This window comes from Monodelphis domestica, chromosome 8 (assembly GCF_027887165.1).
Source record: "Monodelphis domestica isolate mMonDom1 chromosome 8, mMonDom1.pri, whole genome shotgun sequence".
Classification (NCBI taxonomy): Eukaryota; Metazoa; Chordata; class Mammalia; order Didelphimorphia; family Didelphidae; genus Monodelphis; species Monodelphis domestica.
Genome location: NC_077234.1, coordinates 74,231,967 through 74,247,911, shown reverse-complemented (window position 1 = coordinate 74,247,911; position 15,945 = coordinate 74,231,967). Strand labels below are relative to the sequence as shown.

The 15,945-nt window shown below is 36.7% G+C and overlaps 1 protein-coding gene across 1 annotated transcript; it reads right to left on the bottom strand.

Moving 5' to 3' along the window:
* Nucleotides 1-2,340: 2,340 nt before the first annotated feature.
* On the bottom strand, nucleotides 2,341-15,920 carry LOC100013785 (peroxisomal trans-2-enoyl-CoA reductase-like). Its single transcript, XM_001368106.4, has 8 exons — nucleotides 15,788-15,920; nucleotides 11,937-12,070; nucleotides 7,669-7,834; nucleotides 6,785-6,866; nucleotides 6,132-6,228; nucleotides 5,344-5,454; nucleotides 3,640-3,751; nucleotides 2,341-3,008 (listed from the first exon to the last, which is right to left on the bottom strand). The coding sequence occupies exons 1-8, from the start codon at nucleotides 15,897-15,899 to the stop codon at nucleotides 2,923-2,925; spliced, it is 900 nt and encodes a 299-aa protein (XP_001368143.1). The 5' UTR covers nucleotides 15,900-15,920; the 3' UTR covers nucleotides 2,341-2,922.
* Nucleotides 15,921-15,945: the final 25 nt, after the last annotated feature.

Below are 15,945 nucleotides of genomic sequence, written 5' to 3'. Positions count from 1 at the left end.
AAAATCAAAATGGATACTCGACTCAGGTTTAAAGAGAGATCTCATACACAACTTAGAAAAACAAGGTATATATTATCTATGAGATTTATGGTTAGAAGATGAATTTATGAGGGCAACTGGATAGCTCAGTGGATTGGGAATCAGGCCTAGAGATGGGAGGTCCTAGGTTCAAATCTGGCCTCAGATACTTCCCAGCTGTGTGACCTTGGGCAAGTCACTTGACCCTCATTGCCTAGCCCTTACCACTCTTCTGCCTTGGAACCAATCCACAGTATTGATTCCAAGATGAAAGGTAAGGGTTTTAAAAAGAAGATGAATTTGTGAATAAACAAAGGATAGAAAGCTTTGTGAAATGGAAAATGGATAATTTTGAATACATTAAAATGAAAAGGTTTTGTACAAATCAAACTAATATAGTCAAGATTAAAAGGAAAGCAGTAAGTTGGGGGGGTTATAGACAATTTCTTGGATATAGGTATCATATCTAAAATATGTAGAGAATTTTGTCAAATATGTCAGAATATGAGCCATTCACTAATTGATACATGGTCAAAAGATATGAACAGTTTTGGAATGAAGAAAACAAAACTATAAATAACTATAGGGAAAATACTTTAAATCATTCTTGATTAGAGAAATGCAAATGAAAACAATTTGGAAATATCTCCAATCTTATCAGATTGACTAAACTGATAAAATAGCAAATGTTTGAAATGAAGTGGGAAAAGAGACACTAATGCACCGTTGGTGGTAAGAAAAAATGAAATTGCATTTAAGGTCATTTTACCCTTTATCATAAACCAAGTGATTACATATAAGCCTTTAGGGAGTAACTATAACTACGATTTTAAAAAGAGTTGGACCCAGTTGTTTATTAACTGTGTATAAGCATAGTAGTAGATAAGGGGAGAGTTAATTTTATATGATAGACTTTATAGCTACCAATAAATTAAGAGCTCCTTCCAGCTTTGGAATGTTAAGTGAATAGTTGGAGTTGTTGGATATTAGTAAGACTAACAGGCACAATCTTGGAATCAATAGTAGGTTAGGAATTTATTATGAGGTCAAGATGATGTTTGCTTTTGTGAAGGATTTATAGTCCTTATCGGTTCCTTAGAGTCTATAATCAAGAGAAGTGACTCTAGATTATCTTTAAATATAATGAGTTAAGTCTGATTATGTCAGCCTATTGTTTGTAATAGCAATTAGAGATGACTGAAAATGTAGCCTGATCAAATCCATTCCCATATGTACTGCTATTATTACTTTCAAACTGCAATGATGAACAGTGTTCGTGACATATAATGAACCATCCATTCTAGAGGGTGAGACATTTAACAGAAGCCTTGATTTTTGTGAATCTGTCAGATGTCCAAACAAGAAATCTTAATTGTTGCTAAATCACTAGAAAGACGAGGCCAAATGGGAGCTGTCTACCTTGAACCTTTTATTGGAATTCTTTAACTCCCTTAGCAAAGATTTTACAAACTTTAGTAACATATTCTGTACATTTTGCTTTAATTACTTATGTTAACTGACTCTGAAAAGTCTATGAAAGACTGGTGATAGAGTCAGATCTTTCAGCTCAGAATATTAGGTCAGATATTCATAATTTCTCACTGGGGAACTATGAATAGATCCAGTGATTTTATGGAGCAATATGGAATTACAATCAAAATTTTATAAAACTACGTATATCTTTTGACTCAGTAATACCATGTTTAGATTTATTTGCTAAAGTGATCAAGGAGAAAAGAAAAGGAAAGTATATGTTCTAAAATATTTATAGCGGCTCTTTTTGAACTAGAAAGTGAAGGGATGGCCATCAATTGGAGAATGGTTGAGCCAGTTATGGTATATGATTATAACAGAATACTATTGTGCCATAAGAAATGACAAACAAGATGATCACATACACACACAAAAACCTGGAAAGACACATGAAATGATGCAAAGTGAAGTGAACAGAACCAGGAGATTGTTGTACACAGTAATAACAATAATATATAATGATCAACTATGAATGATTTAATTATTCTTAAGAAAGCAATAATCTAGACACCTCCAAGAGTCTCATGATGAAAAAGGAGATCCACCACCGCAGAAGGGACAGAGATTGAATACAGATTGAAACATACCAATTTCACTTCAGTTCCTCCATGAAATTATTTCTAACATAAGCAAAATGTGTTTCACAATATGACAAACAAGGAAATGTGTATTATATGATCATATATATACAAACTATATCATATAACCTGGCTTTTTAGGAAAAATGGAAGAGTGTGTGTACGTGGGGAGGAAGAGAATGATACAGATTTTTACACAGAGACAAAAGTATTTGTCTTAGATAGCCATCTTTGTTATAATTTATTACATATTTGTAACAAAATATAACCTATGTTTATTGCTACAAAGAAAGCATAAAGTGCTCAGCCCCCAAATAATTGAACTATATAACTATGCTTTTTAAAACCCACAGACCCATCACTATTCAGACTTGCTATCTCATTTGGGAGCTAAAATAGAACTACAAAGGAAAAGAGAGCACCACCATTAATCATTCTTAATTTTTTTCTTTAACTTCTTAAAGTGATAATGAGCTGTAAACAAACACTTTCTTATCTTTCCCTTTATTCCTCATTTTAACAGGTAAGGATCAGCTCAAGAGAGGTAATCATTTGAGGTTTACATTTTTCTAATTTCTTAGTCATCTGCATCAACATTTTTTAAACATTATACAACATACAAGTCAAGACACTGTTTTTAAAGTGTTTAGAAACATATTTTGTTCCAAGATAGAATTAATCATTTGAAAAAGCAGCAAGTAATTTTCCACAAAAAAGGATAAATTCCCAGAAAATGATAAAGTTATTCTTCAGTTTAAAGTAGAAAAGACCTCATTTCCTTGCTTTCCTCAGATTAGACTTTCCTTTCAGCTTCAAAAGAAGCTTTCAGTTTTTTGACTGTGGACAGGTCCCATGGTCCATCGGGCCAATTTTCATGATCTATTAAGATTAAATGAGTAAAATAACTCGAGTTATTATTGGCAAATGTGTGAATCTTATTAACCCCACTCCATACCTAGGACTGTCTCTCCAACTAATCTCCTACAAACTACTGAGGGAATCTCCACCATAATCAGATGAGAGCACATTCATTAGTTATGATTCAATTGACACATTATTCACATATCTCAATTATCAGCATCAGCAGTGTGTTTTATTAGGTCAAGATGGTATTTCATTGTAGGCGATTTCTCCTTCTCATCCGTATCCTTTTCTTTTACTTAGTACTGATTTGGGGGCATTATTCCAACTAGTTAAACATTTAGCTGCATGTAGCATTACTTGGGAGTCTATATTTCTACCCACTCAGTTAGCCAGAATCAAGCAACAATCATTGCATGTCTACTCAGCCCAACACATACTCCAAAAAAAAGTGAGGAGGGGTTGTAAAGAAATGCTTTTCTTTAAATAAAGTTCCACAAAAAGGTATTTATGTAAGGAGGTAATTTCCCATTTAAATTATTATCAAAGAGTTAAAAATTTCCTTTCTTACTACTCAAGGAACCATTTAAGAAATTTTTAAATCCTATACTGCAAGGCAAAAAATTGATCGCTCGTTTTTATCACTTACCTGGTATGTCCCAGAATTTGGAATATAAAGTCAGGCCACCATCCGCACACACTGTTTGTCCTGTAATATATGATGCTGCAGGAGATAGCAAGAAGCACACGAGGGAAGAGATCTAAAAAAATAAAATATGCATTTTATGTTCATGTGTGTAATTGTGTAGATATTTATCTGTAAATGCTTTTCTATCTACATCTACATATATGTATAGACACATCCATTCTTGTCACAGAATCAGACTGTTAAGCCAGATTCTTAGATATCATTTAGTACTATATTTTCGTAAAACTGAATCCCCTTTTTAACATCAATGGGGCACGTGATCATCTGAACTCCATTTTAATCAGTATTTTCTGAAAGCCATTTTATTTTTAAATACCTTCCTCGCTGGGAAGCTTTTCCTTCTTTTGAACAGAAATATGATATAGCTTTTAGCAGTGGACCTCTATGTGTATTTGGTTCCTACTTGAATACTCTTGCATATCTAACCTTAAAGTAAAATTCTGACTCCACATGTGCTTTATCCTCACCAAGCATCATTTTACTGTTTTTCTCTGATCAATTGTAGAACTTACTGGATGAGGGAGTTAAAGTAGAAAAAGTCAAGAGATGATTTTTTTTTTTTAGCCTGGGCCAAAAAGAAGTAGAATTTAGAGACTACTTGAATAAAATCAAATACTTATGTGCATTCAATACACAAGAATGAATCGATAAAATGAACTTTTATTTGTCAAATACATAATTAACCTATAATATCCACATAAGTATACACTCTCTCCATTAGATATAAATACATGATATGTTCCCCCCTCATGGGACATATAAAATCTCTTGCTTCTGTTCATTTAAACATACAATTTCCAAACTGCTAAATCCATCATCTCAACATAATTAACTCAGGAAAGCTGGATGAGAGCTGATAAACATAATTAAATAACTTAGACTCTGCCTTAGAATTTACTAATCGGAAGAACCATACTAACTGAGAAATAGCAAACATAAATTTCTTTCTAAATGAACGAGTTGTAAAATGCTTGTGGTTTTTCTAGTTTTCCTTAACTGTATCTGAAGTCAATGAAGAACAAGTGCCTCTTTTCTGTCTAATCATAGTCTTCTTCTGAAGATCTTCCATCAACTGATTTCTTTTTAACCCTTACCTTTCATCTTAGAATCAATACTGTGATTGTTTCCAAGGCAGAAGAGCAGTAAGGGTTAAGCAATATGGGTTGTGACTTGCCCAGGGTCACATAGCTAGGAAGTGCCTAAGGTTACATTTGAACCCAGGACTTCCTGACTCTAGGCCTGGGTCTCAATCCACTGAATCACCTAGTTGCCCCCTATCAATTAATTTCTATCAACTGAGCACTGTATATCTTAGAAGAGCTTACCAAACAAAACTGTTAATGTATCCATTAATTATTTAAAGTAATTTTCTAAACTGATTGGTATGATGTTCCCTCAAAAATTATTTGTCCCACCTCCCTCCCCCATTGTTCTCTGAAGCTCTAATATTCTATGGATATATGTAGGAAAAGATATGGTTAGAGAGTGTGAAGGAGGATGAAAGAAGGGTGAGGATACAGAATTAGGACAGAGACAGGGACTGAGAGAGAGAGACAGAGAGACAGAGACAGAGATTGAGAGAGAGAGAGAGAGAGAGAGAGAGAGAGAGAGAGAGAGAGAGAGAGAGAGAGAGAGAGAGATTACCTCCTCAGGAACACAATATCTCTTAGCTGGACAAAATTGATAGAAACGTTGAAAGTGGGTCTCTCCAACTTTTTCATAGTTGTGAAAGGCAGTGGGTGAATAAGTTATTCCCTAGTTTGGGGGTCAAAGAAGAAATTTTTAAAAAGCCAAAGCAGAGTTAAATTTCAACTAAAACTAGGAGAAAGTAGATTTAAACAATATATGAGATTATATATAAAAGTCCACAGAGTATTCATGCTTCTCAGTAATGTCACAGAGGTACAATTATCCTCCCCAAGTGGATTATCTACTTGCATAGAAATACACAACACCTGGTGTCTCTGAAATATTTTCCAATGAGTCTAAGCTGTCAATGGTAAGAGTAAATTAGGAAAAAGTTTATTTCTCAGGACCTACTAAAAAAGGCCCAAGATACAAATGACACTTCAACTTGTAAAAGAAATTGAGGCCTGGGTCTTTTATTATACGTTGAATATTTTCCCACTGGTTTTAGCTTATATTTGGTAGATTTATTACTCTCCTACCCTCCAAAACAATTTTACTTTAATTCTCTTGCCTCCAGCCTCTCTCAAGGAGTTAAAGAAGTTAAAAAAAAAGTAAAACACATTAATGTACTAGAAGAATTCTTTATTCATCTTGTTGCACATCAAAAAATACTTCAGCAACATAAAGAACCCCAATCTAACTTGTCAATAGCCAAATGTCCTATTTTATAGTTAATATTAACATAAAATGTCAAAAATGTAACAACAAGAACACAAATTGTATAAATATAAATGGTTACGTACAGGAGCAACACAATTGATTCTTATTCCACTGCTGGCCCATTCCATTGCCAAAGTTTTGCTCATATTTTCAACACCTGCTCTTGCTGCTCCACTATGCCTTTTAAAGAAAAAGAAAATTAAGACTTCATTCAATTTTCCCTTATTCATATTTGCATAAAAATAAAATGGTACCTTGAATGATAGAGGAACAGTTCAAAAAAGACATTGCTTTTTAGAAATACTTGGGGCTGTACCACTACTATGTCTTTTGGTATAAGTGTGTTGAAGCCAACACATACTATGACTTTTGGAAGATGAGAGAAAACACCTCGTTACTACAAGCACTTTAAGGAACTAACTTCCATGTGCTGCACCTTCACCAACACAGACCTAGGGCATCCATGTGTAATGAACATTTAGCAGTCCTGATTATGAGGAGTATGTGTGTCAATGCTTGGCATGTACTTTGGTTGCATTATCTCACACCTGACTAACGAAGCAATCCCAAAATAGAAATGGACCTAGCATGGTGCCACATGCACAGGAATATTTTGACAGTATCTTCTTAAAGCCCAAAATGAAAAAGAAGGCAGTTTTTCATCACAAGGGAAATTAAAACTCCATTTAAGTAGTTTAAGCAGGTTCCCAAAATAAAAGGATGTAAAAATTCTTACGCAGCTTTAGAAAATCCATGGTTTAAAACAACAATGATGTTCACAATAGACCCTCCATGCTCCTTCATCCAAGACTTGTAAACTGTACAAAAGATAATCAAATTAAATCAAAGAAATAGGAGCTATGTAGCAGTGTACATAAATTGCCAAGGGTAAAGACAGGAAGATGAGAATTCAAATCCAGTTTCAGACATTTACTAGCTACATAACCTTGGGCAAGCTAATTAACCCCTGTTTGGTGGTAGCTTTCATTAGCAAGCATTCTTTGTAAGGGGCAATTATGCCTAAAAAGTTACAAAATTGTGTATACCCTTTGACCCAGCAATGCCACTAGAAGATCTATTTCCCAAGGTGAACAGGGGAAAAGAAAGAGAACCTCTATGCTCTGAAATATTTACAGTAGCTCTTTTTGTGGTGACAAAGAATTGGAAATTGTAGGGATGCCCATCAATAAGCAAAAAGCTAAACAAGTAGTGGCATATGATTGTGATGGAATACTATGGCATACTTCTGCATGGTAAGAAATGAGCAGGTTAAGTTTTTTAAATGAAAAGATCTGTTTGAAATTACAAAGAATAGAATAAACAGAATCAAGAAAATGTTGTGTACAGCAATGACAATACTCTAAGGAATAACTGAATGTCTGCCTCCAGAGGAAGACTGATAAATAGAAGGATACGTGGCGTGGTTTTGCATATACATGTTTTTGGGGGTTTTTTTGTCAAATGATAATTATTCCAGTGTGAAGAAGAGAGGGAGGGAGGGTGATACCTCAGAATTTTAATGTAACAAAAAAATTAAAAGAATTAGGCATCCCAGTGTAAGTAATATTTCTTGGGGCAGTAAGTTAAGGAAGAGCTAGCTTCAGCAAGTACCATCCCTACCTTCTTTGCAAACCTGGAAGGTACCAGTGAGGTTGGTTTCAACCACAGCATTCCATCCCTTTAAAGTGAGGGATTCAGTAGGAGATAAGAACTGGCCTCCTGCATTGTTCACCAGGAAATCAATCTTACCATGGTGATCTAAAGTAGATTTAACCAAATTTTCCACCTAAAACAACCAAAAGAATGCAAATTGGTTAATGAACCTGAACTTATTACTGATGAGTTATTTATGAAGAATAGCATGGCTGGAATCTCTCCACAATGGGCCCTAACTCAATTGACACACATCAAATGGATGCAAGAGCCAGCAATTCATTAACCTATAAAGATAGATGCATTAATGATGAACAGTTTTTCATTCTCTTACTGATGACTAACAAGCTCTAAACACACAGAGGTCATAATGCCAGGGCCTGCCTTCCTCATCACACCCACCATATGTCAATGCTTATCAATGAAAATGATAGGAAGCAGAGGGAATGGTGCTAAGCCTCAGTTTCACAATCTTTAAAGTAGAGCTAATGATACTTTCCCTTGAGAGAATGTTGAAAGGAATATCAGATGTGGAGGAAGAGCTGTTGTTATTGTTGTTGTTCAGTTGTTTAGTCATTTCTAATTCTGTGACCCCCTGGACCATGGGGTTTCCTTGGAAAACATGCCATTGTAGTTTGTCATTTCTTTCTCCAGTGGACTAAGGCAAATAGAGGATAAGTAAGAAAGCAGATATAGTTCAAACATAATTCTATCACTTAGCTATGTGGACTTGGAGAACTTATTTCACTTGTCTCAATAAAGGGTTCCCCATTTGTAAAATAGAAATAATAATAACTGCGTTCCTATCATTCCAGAGCTATCATGAGGGCTATACTTTGTAACCCTTAGAAAAGGAAAAAAATGTATAAACATTGATATGGCACCTACTAAGTGTCAAAAACTGTGCCAAGTGCTTTTACAAATATTATCTCATTTGATATCCTCACAATAGACCTGTGAGATGGGTCCATGGGGATATGATTGGGAATGGACTCTAGATGATCACCCTAAAGCAAATATTAACAATATAGAAATGGATCTTGATCAATGACACAAGTGAAAACCAGAGGAATTGCTCATTGGCTATGGGAAGGGGGTGGGAAGAGGGGAGAGAAAGAACATGAATCCTGTAACCATGGAAAAATATCCCAAATTAATTAATTAAATAATTTTTTTCCAGATAAATAAATAAATAAATAGAGCAATAGCCCTGTGAGGCAAGTACTATAATTCTCCCTATTTTATATCTGAGGGTTACTTGACTTGCCCAGGGTCTGAAGCCAGATTTGAATTTCTAATTCCAAGTCCAGTGCTCTTTTTTTTAACATTAATTTATTTGGTCATTTCCAAACATTATTCATTGGAAACAAAGATTGAAAACAAACCCCTCCCATAGCCAACATGCGATTCCACTGGGTATCACATGTGTCCTTCATTCAAACCCATTTCCATGTTTTTGGTATTTGCATTAGTGTTCATTTAGAGTCTCTCCTCAATCATATCCCCTCAACGCCTGTAGTCAAGCAGTTGCTTTTCCTTGGTGTTTTTACTCCCACCGTTTGTCCTCTGCTTGTGGATAGTGTTTTTTCTCCTAGATCCCTGCAGACAGTCTTTTATCATCCTTTGGGCATAGTTCCAAATTGTCCTCCAGAATGGTTGGATCAATTCAAAACTCCACCAGCAATGAATTAATGTCCCTACTTTGCCACATCCCCTCCAGCATTCATTACTTTCCTTTGCTGTCATGTTAGCCAATCTGCTACATTTGAGGTGACACCTCAAAGTTGTTTTGATTTGCATCTCTCTGATTATAAGAGATTTGGAACACTTTTTCATGTGTTTATTAATAGTTTTGATTTCTTTATCTGAAAACTGCCTATTCATGTCCCTTGCCCATTTATCAATTGGAGAGTGGCTTGATTTTTTGTACAATTGATTTAGCTTTTTGTAAATTTGAGTAATTAAACTTTTGTCAGAGGTTTTTATGAAGATTGTTTCCCAATTTGTTGCTTCCCTTATGATTTTAGTTATGTTGGTTTTGTTTGTACAAAAACTTTTAATTTGATGTAGTCAAAATTATTTATTTTACATTTTGTGACTCTTTCTAAGTCTTGCTTGGTTTTAAAATCTTTCCCTTCCCAAAGGTCTGACATGTATACTATTCTGTGTTTGCCTAATTTACTTATAGTTTCCTTCTTTATGTTCAAGTCATTCACCCATTCTGAATTTATCTAGGTGTAGGGTGTGAGGTGTTGATCCAAAACTAATCTCTCACACACTGTCTTCCAATTTTCCCAGCAGTTTTTATCAAATAGTGGATTTTTGTCCCAAAAGCTGGGGTCTTTGGGTTTGCCATAGACTGTCTTGCTGAGGTCACTTACCCCAAGTCTATTTCACTGATCCTCCTTTCTGTCTCTTAGACAGGATCAAATTGTTTTGATGACCGCTGCTTTATAGTATAGTTTGAAATCTGGAACTGCAAATCCTCCTTCCTTTGTATTTGTTGCAAAATCAGGACATTAATTCATTGCTGAGTTTTGAATTGATCCAACCATTCTGGAAGGCAATTTGGAACTATGCCCAAAGGGCAATAAAATACTGTCTGCCCTTTGATCCAGCCAATAGTACTGCTGGGTTTGTACCCCAAAGAGATAATAAGGAAAAAGACCTGTACAAGAATATTCATAGCTGCGCTCTTTGTGGTGGCCATAAATTGGAAAATGAGGGGATCCCCTCCAATTGGGGAATGGCTAAACAAATTGTGGTATCTGTTGGTGATGGAATACTATTGTGCTCAAAGGAATAATAAAGTGGAGGAATTCCATGGAGACTGGAACAACCTCCAGGAAGTGATGCAGAGAGAAAGGAGCAGAGTCTTGAGAACATTGTACACAGAGACTGATACACTATGGTACAATTGAACGTAATGGACTTCTCCACTAGGGTCAATGCAATGTCCCTGAGCAATCTGCAGGGATCTAGGAGAAAAAACACCATCCACAAGCAAAGGACAAATTGTGGGAGTAAAAACACCAAGGAAAAGCAACTGCTGGACTACAGGGGTTGAGGGGGCATGACTGAGGAGAGACTCTAAATGAACACCCTAATGCAAAGACCAACAATATGGAAATGCGTTCGAATCAAGGATAGAGTTGATACCCAGTGGAATTGCGCGTTGGCTATGGAAGGGGTGGCGGGAGGAGGGTAGGAGAAGAAAATGATCTTTGTTTCCAAGGAATAATGTTTGAAAATGAACAAATAAAATAATGTTTAAAAGTAACAAAAAAAAATAAGATGAGAAATTTCCCCGGCCTCATCCTAGGCAGCTGGTGGTGCAGTAGATGGAATATCTGGGCTGATGTCAAGAGAATCTATATTCAAATCTGACCTGGGATACTTCCTAGTTGTATGGCAAGTCACATAGCCTCTTTTTGCCTGTTTTCTCATATGTAAAATGGGGATAATAATTATTATTTTTCAAAATAACAGAGAAAATCACAAATAGCTGAATGAAGTATGGATGGGCTAAGAGGGGATCTGAGGCAATAAGAAAACTATTGAACTAGTCTAAGTAAGAGTAGGAGTATCTGTACTGTGGTGATAGTTTCATGGGTAGAGAAGAGACACATAGGAGAGATATTGTGAATGTAGAAAAGATTTGAAAATGCATTGGATATTCAAAGTGGATATGAATGAAAATAACTATGTGCATATGTGTTAAGAATACCCCTGTACCTCTCATAGTACTTTGTGCATAGTAGACACTTAAATGTTTGCTGGATTTATTTATTTTGAAAGCTATACTTACAAAGACAAGAAAATATACATTTTAGAAAAAATTTCAACAAGGATTAAAACAAAAAAGTATTCATGAGTAATGAAGAAAAATAAATAATTTCACAACTATTTTACTAATTAATAGTACATTATGGGAGCAGCTAGGTTGCTCAGTGAATAGAGAGCCAAGACTTGGGTTTGGGAGGTCCTGGGTTCAAATCTTGACTCAGACATTCCTTAGCTATGTGACCTTAGGCAAGTTTTTTGACCCCAATTGTCTAGCCCTAAACTCTTTTTACTTAGAACCAATCAATTCTAAGACAAAAAGGTAAGGTGTGTTTTTTAATAGAATATTGTGATGAGAAAAATATGTCAAAGAAGTGTTTAAGACCATACAGTACTCTAAATAAAATTTTAATAATTTCTTATGAAACAAAAATGAGAGATATTAGCTTTACCTCTTCTTCTTTTCGAATATTACACTGAATGGGAGTAACAATGGCTGAGTTGGAGGGCAAGCGGGCAGCATTCAATTCTTCTGCTGCAGATTTTAATCTATCAAATGTACGGGAGGCAATAACTACATTACACCCTGGAAAGAAAATCAAACAAATAAATGAGCCAATCTTATTAGAAAATAAAATTAAATTGACTTAAAAACAATCTTATTTGTTGTTTCCAGTTTTACACCCTATAATGGTATACATGTGTTTCAGTAAATCCATAAACTAATAAATTTGGCTACTACATAAACAAATCAAAGTCCAACTAGATTTTGTATTTTTTTCTATGATTTGTCTGAATTGTAGACTATAGGGGACCTTGAATTTTATTTATTTTATCATAAGTGCAATAAAGAGCCATTAACAATTTTTTGAGCAGAGTGGCATGGTCAGATCTAGGAACTAGAATGGCAGCTGATTAAAAGGATGAAACTAGGTGGCACAATGGATAGTGTTAGGCTTAGATTCAGGAAGATTTAAGTTCAAATCCAGTCTCAGAAACTTACTAGCTTTGTGACCCTAGGCAAGTAATTTAACCTTGTTTGCTTTAGTTTCTTCCTATGTAAAATAACCAGACTAAGGAAATGGTGAACCACTTTTTTTTTCTTTGCCAAAAAACAAAAAGTTGGACACAACTGAAAAAAAAAAAGATTTGAAAGGAAAAAATGGAGGCAAAGAGCAATTAAGTCCAAGAAGACACTTCCTGTGTATGTGACCGTGGGCAAGGCATTTAACCCCAGTTAGCTAGCCCTTACAGCTCTTCTGTCTTGCTACCAATAATAGTGTCAATTATAAGACGGAAGGTAAGAGTTTAAAAAAAAAGTCCAGGAAGAAATTCTAAAGACTTGAATAAGGGTAATAGGGCAATTACTAGAGTGGTGGGGATGAGTATGAGAAATATTTCAGAGATAGAATACATAGTATTTGGCACCTGAATAAATGTTGGGACTGAATAAAAAGGGAAGAATTAATGACTTTTGGGTTTCAAACCTCAGTTACTAGAAGAAGGGCGGGTTTGGAGAAGTTGAGGAAGATGGGGCCAGTTTTGTATGTGTTAAGTTAGAGGTGATAGTGGGACCTCTACATGTAAATGTCTAGTAGACAGGTGATAGTGAAGTGCTGGGATTCTAGTTTGAAGTCATCCACAAAAAAGATGATCACTAAAGACAAGAGAGGGCTATGGATAAAATCACCAATGTAAAGAATGAAGAGATAGAAAAGAAGCCTAGGGAAGAACCTTATAGGACACCTATATTGATGTGGGCAGTAAGGGGCAGTAATAGGAAAGGGACTTTCATACTCTAAAATCTTGCATTTCTCACTAGTTAGCATTGGTTAAACATCATCTGCAAAACCTGTAGTTTCAGCATTAGTCAAGCATGAATTGCAGATTGATCAATTATCCACTCTGTGTACTGAATCTATAATATTCTAAAATATATCAACTTTGTGCCTAATTTATTTTGTTAATTACTCATATTGTTCTTAGAACTGTAAGACATAATGAATTGCCTATAGTGGCTCTCCAATGTACTGCATCCCCTCCCCCTAACCATGTTCTCATTCTAGAAGGGCAGCAAGATCTCTCCCACATTGACAAATAATGACAAGGTGGACAATGGGAGAACATGGAACCTGGGCAATGGAGACAATGGCATTCCAGAAGAATCCCCCAAAATTGCACATGCTCCTTATCCTCTATGTAACAATTAAAGTAGTGTGGGTCATAAACTGTTACAGATAAAAGAGTGGAGGCCTTAAACTGTGACTACGGAAATATGGTTTAAATCAAATATAAAGTGGTTGCCAGGGAAAAATTCCCAAATATGAAATATACCCACGTCAGCTGGGTTTTTATGGAGATTTTAATTGATACAAATAAGGAATTCATGAAAGAGAGATAGTAAGAGGAAACAATGAGAAAAGGGTTAGGCCAGTCCAGGCCAGCCTAGGCTAGCCTAGGCCCAAGCCCTAAGAGAGAGATCAGTCAGTCTTTTATCCACTCACCACAAGATTTGTCCCAAGCAAGATTCTAGTGTTCAGAGAGACCCAGCTACTCCAACTAGTCCGAGCTCCAATTCAACTTTGGCAAACTGAATTTTTTAGAGGCCTTTTCTGACCTCCTTTTAAAGAGAATTTTCTCCTATGTCACTTCCTCTAAGTTCACACATCTACCAATCAAGGTAGATGTTTTCCAAAGGACTGACCATTCTTAATTCACACCTGAGTAGACTAAACTTTTGAATAAGTTCACACCTCTTTGCCCCTTACAAGTTTGCAAGTTGCCTGACCTTCATAGGTACTTAGCACCTTCCTAAAAATAGACTTAACTTAAGGCTTTTGCTTCACTATAAGTATGACTTAAGTATTTTTTCATTGTTCAGTAAAGAGTTTACAACTTTATCTTCCCCTAAAGTATGCTTAAGTATGGGTGGAGTAGAGTTCTCACATTCCTGACTAAGTTCCTTCATTGTCTAAAATGGGGAATGATCTGTACCAAGTGTTCTGAAGTAAGAGAATTTCTTAAGATTCACACCTATCACAACAATATACTCCACCAAAAATTGGAATGAGAGATGACAAGCTCCCAGACTCCAGTAAATATGCCAACCCTGATCCACAGTATGTGGAAGCTGTCATTCTACTGTGGAGCTGCTCTTCTATCCTATCATCTCCAAAGAAGCCACTGCCACTCTACTAGTCCCTGGGTTTATCCATCAGCCCCAAAGCTATCTGTTTAGCCCCCAGTCTAGTCTACCAGCTATTAGACTATTATACCACGATAAACCACTTCTTCAAATAAAATTATTTTCTTACTTCTGATTTGAATGGAGTTTGAATTTCACATTCTTGGACAGAGATCCTGCTACAAACCTTGAGTGTGTTTCTCCCACAACAATACTATGAGATTAGGAGAAAGGAAATGGACCAGTTTATACTAAATTGCTATGGAATGCTGTTAATTGACTCTAGACCATAGGCCTAAATTGTTATAAAAAGTTTATTTTGTAATCTAGGAAGTTGGTGCAGCTATAGGTAGTTTTTTTCTTAACATGCTAACACAATTCTCTGCTTTTAATTTGGCCTCCTATCTTTGATCCACATTCATTGGACTCCCTACCAGCATGTCTCTTTGAGAGATTCCATTCCTTTAGGTAGAGAAAACTCTCCCCAAAATATATCCATTCACTAATTGATACTCTCTCTCAACGGGGTCAGAGTCCCTACTGTCACCTCCCCGTCCTAGTCCTAACCTTTCTCCCCAGTGACCTTCAACCGGTCCCTCTCCCTGCTTCCTGACTTCAGAGTTCCTGCCCCTCTAGCAAGATCTATCCCTCTCCTCATTGGCTTCCCAGTCCCTGTCCCAGTAGCCCTCCTCCCTCTCCCAGAGTCTGCCCCAGTCTTTCCACTGTGACCCCAACAGCACCTTTCCCTCTCCTCTCAATATTCCCTCAGTTCCTCTCCCCAAACTTTCCCAGGCCCTGCTTTCCTGTTCTCTCGCTCCTTGCCTCCCATTGTCCCATCAGCTCCTACATTTAAGGGCAGTTTCTAGTTTAGGGCGTCGGTGTCCTCTTCTGCCTCAGTGCCTCTCTCTCTAGCCCAGGGTCTTCCTGCCTCCATCCCTCTCCTCGAGGATCCTCTGCTCTGCCCCTTTCACCCGCAATCTCCCTGCTTTATCCGAACAGTCTCCCAAATTGCTCCAGATATCTCCCAGGGTCCTCTAGCACAACTCTGCCCTTCATGCTCAGTGTCCCCAGTCCTGCCCGCCCCCTGCACTTCTACCCAGCCCAAGCATACAAACACACCTAGGTGCAGCAGTTCTCTGGTTATGGCCTTGCCAATGCCTGTGCCGCCGCCAGTGACGATAGCCACTTGGTTCCGTAGCAAGCCTGCAGCCAGGCAGCTCACAGTCCCCATCACCAGCTTTGTCTTCGACCCACAGAGAGATCAATAGATCCCCTGC

Coding starts and splice junctions, on each gene's coding strand:
- LOC100013785 (XM_001368106.4), bottom strand. CDS start 15,899: ATGGGGACTGTGAGCTGCCTGGCTGCAGGCTTGCTACGGAACCAAGTG. Junction 6,229..6,784: donor CATGGATTTTCTAAAGCTGC/GTAAGAATTTTT, acceptor TTTCTTTAAAAG/GCATAGTGGAGCAGCAAGAG. Junction 3,752..5,343: donor GATATTGTGTTCCTGAGGAG/GTAATCTCTCTC, acceptor TTATTTTTTTAG/ATCTCTTCCCTCGTGTGCTT.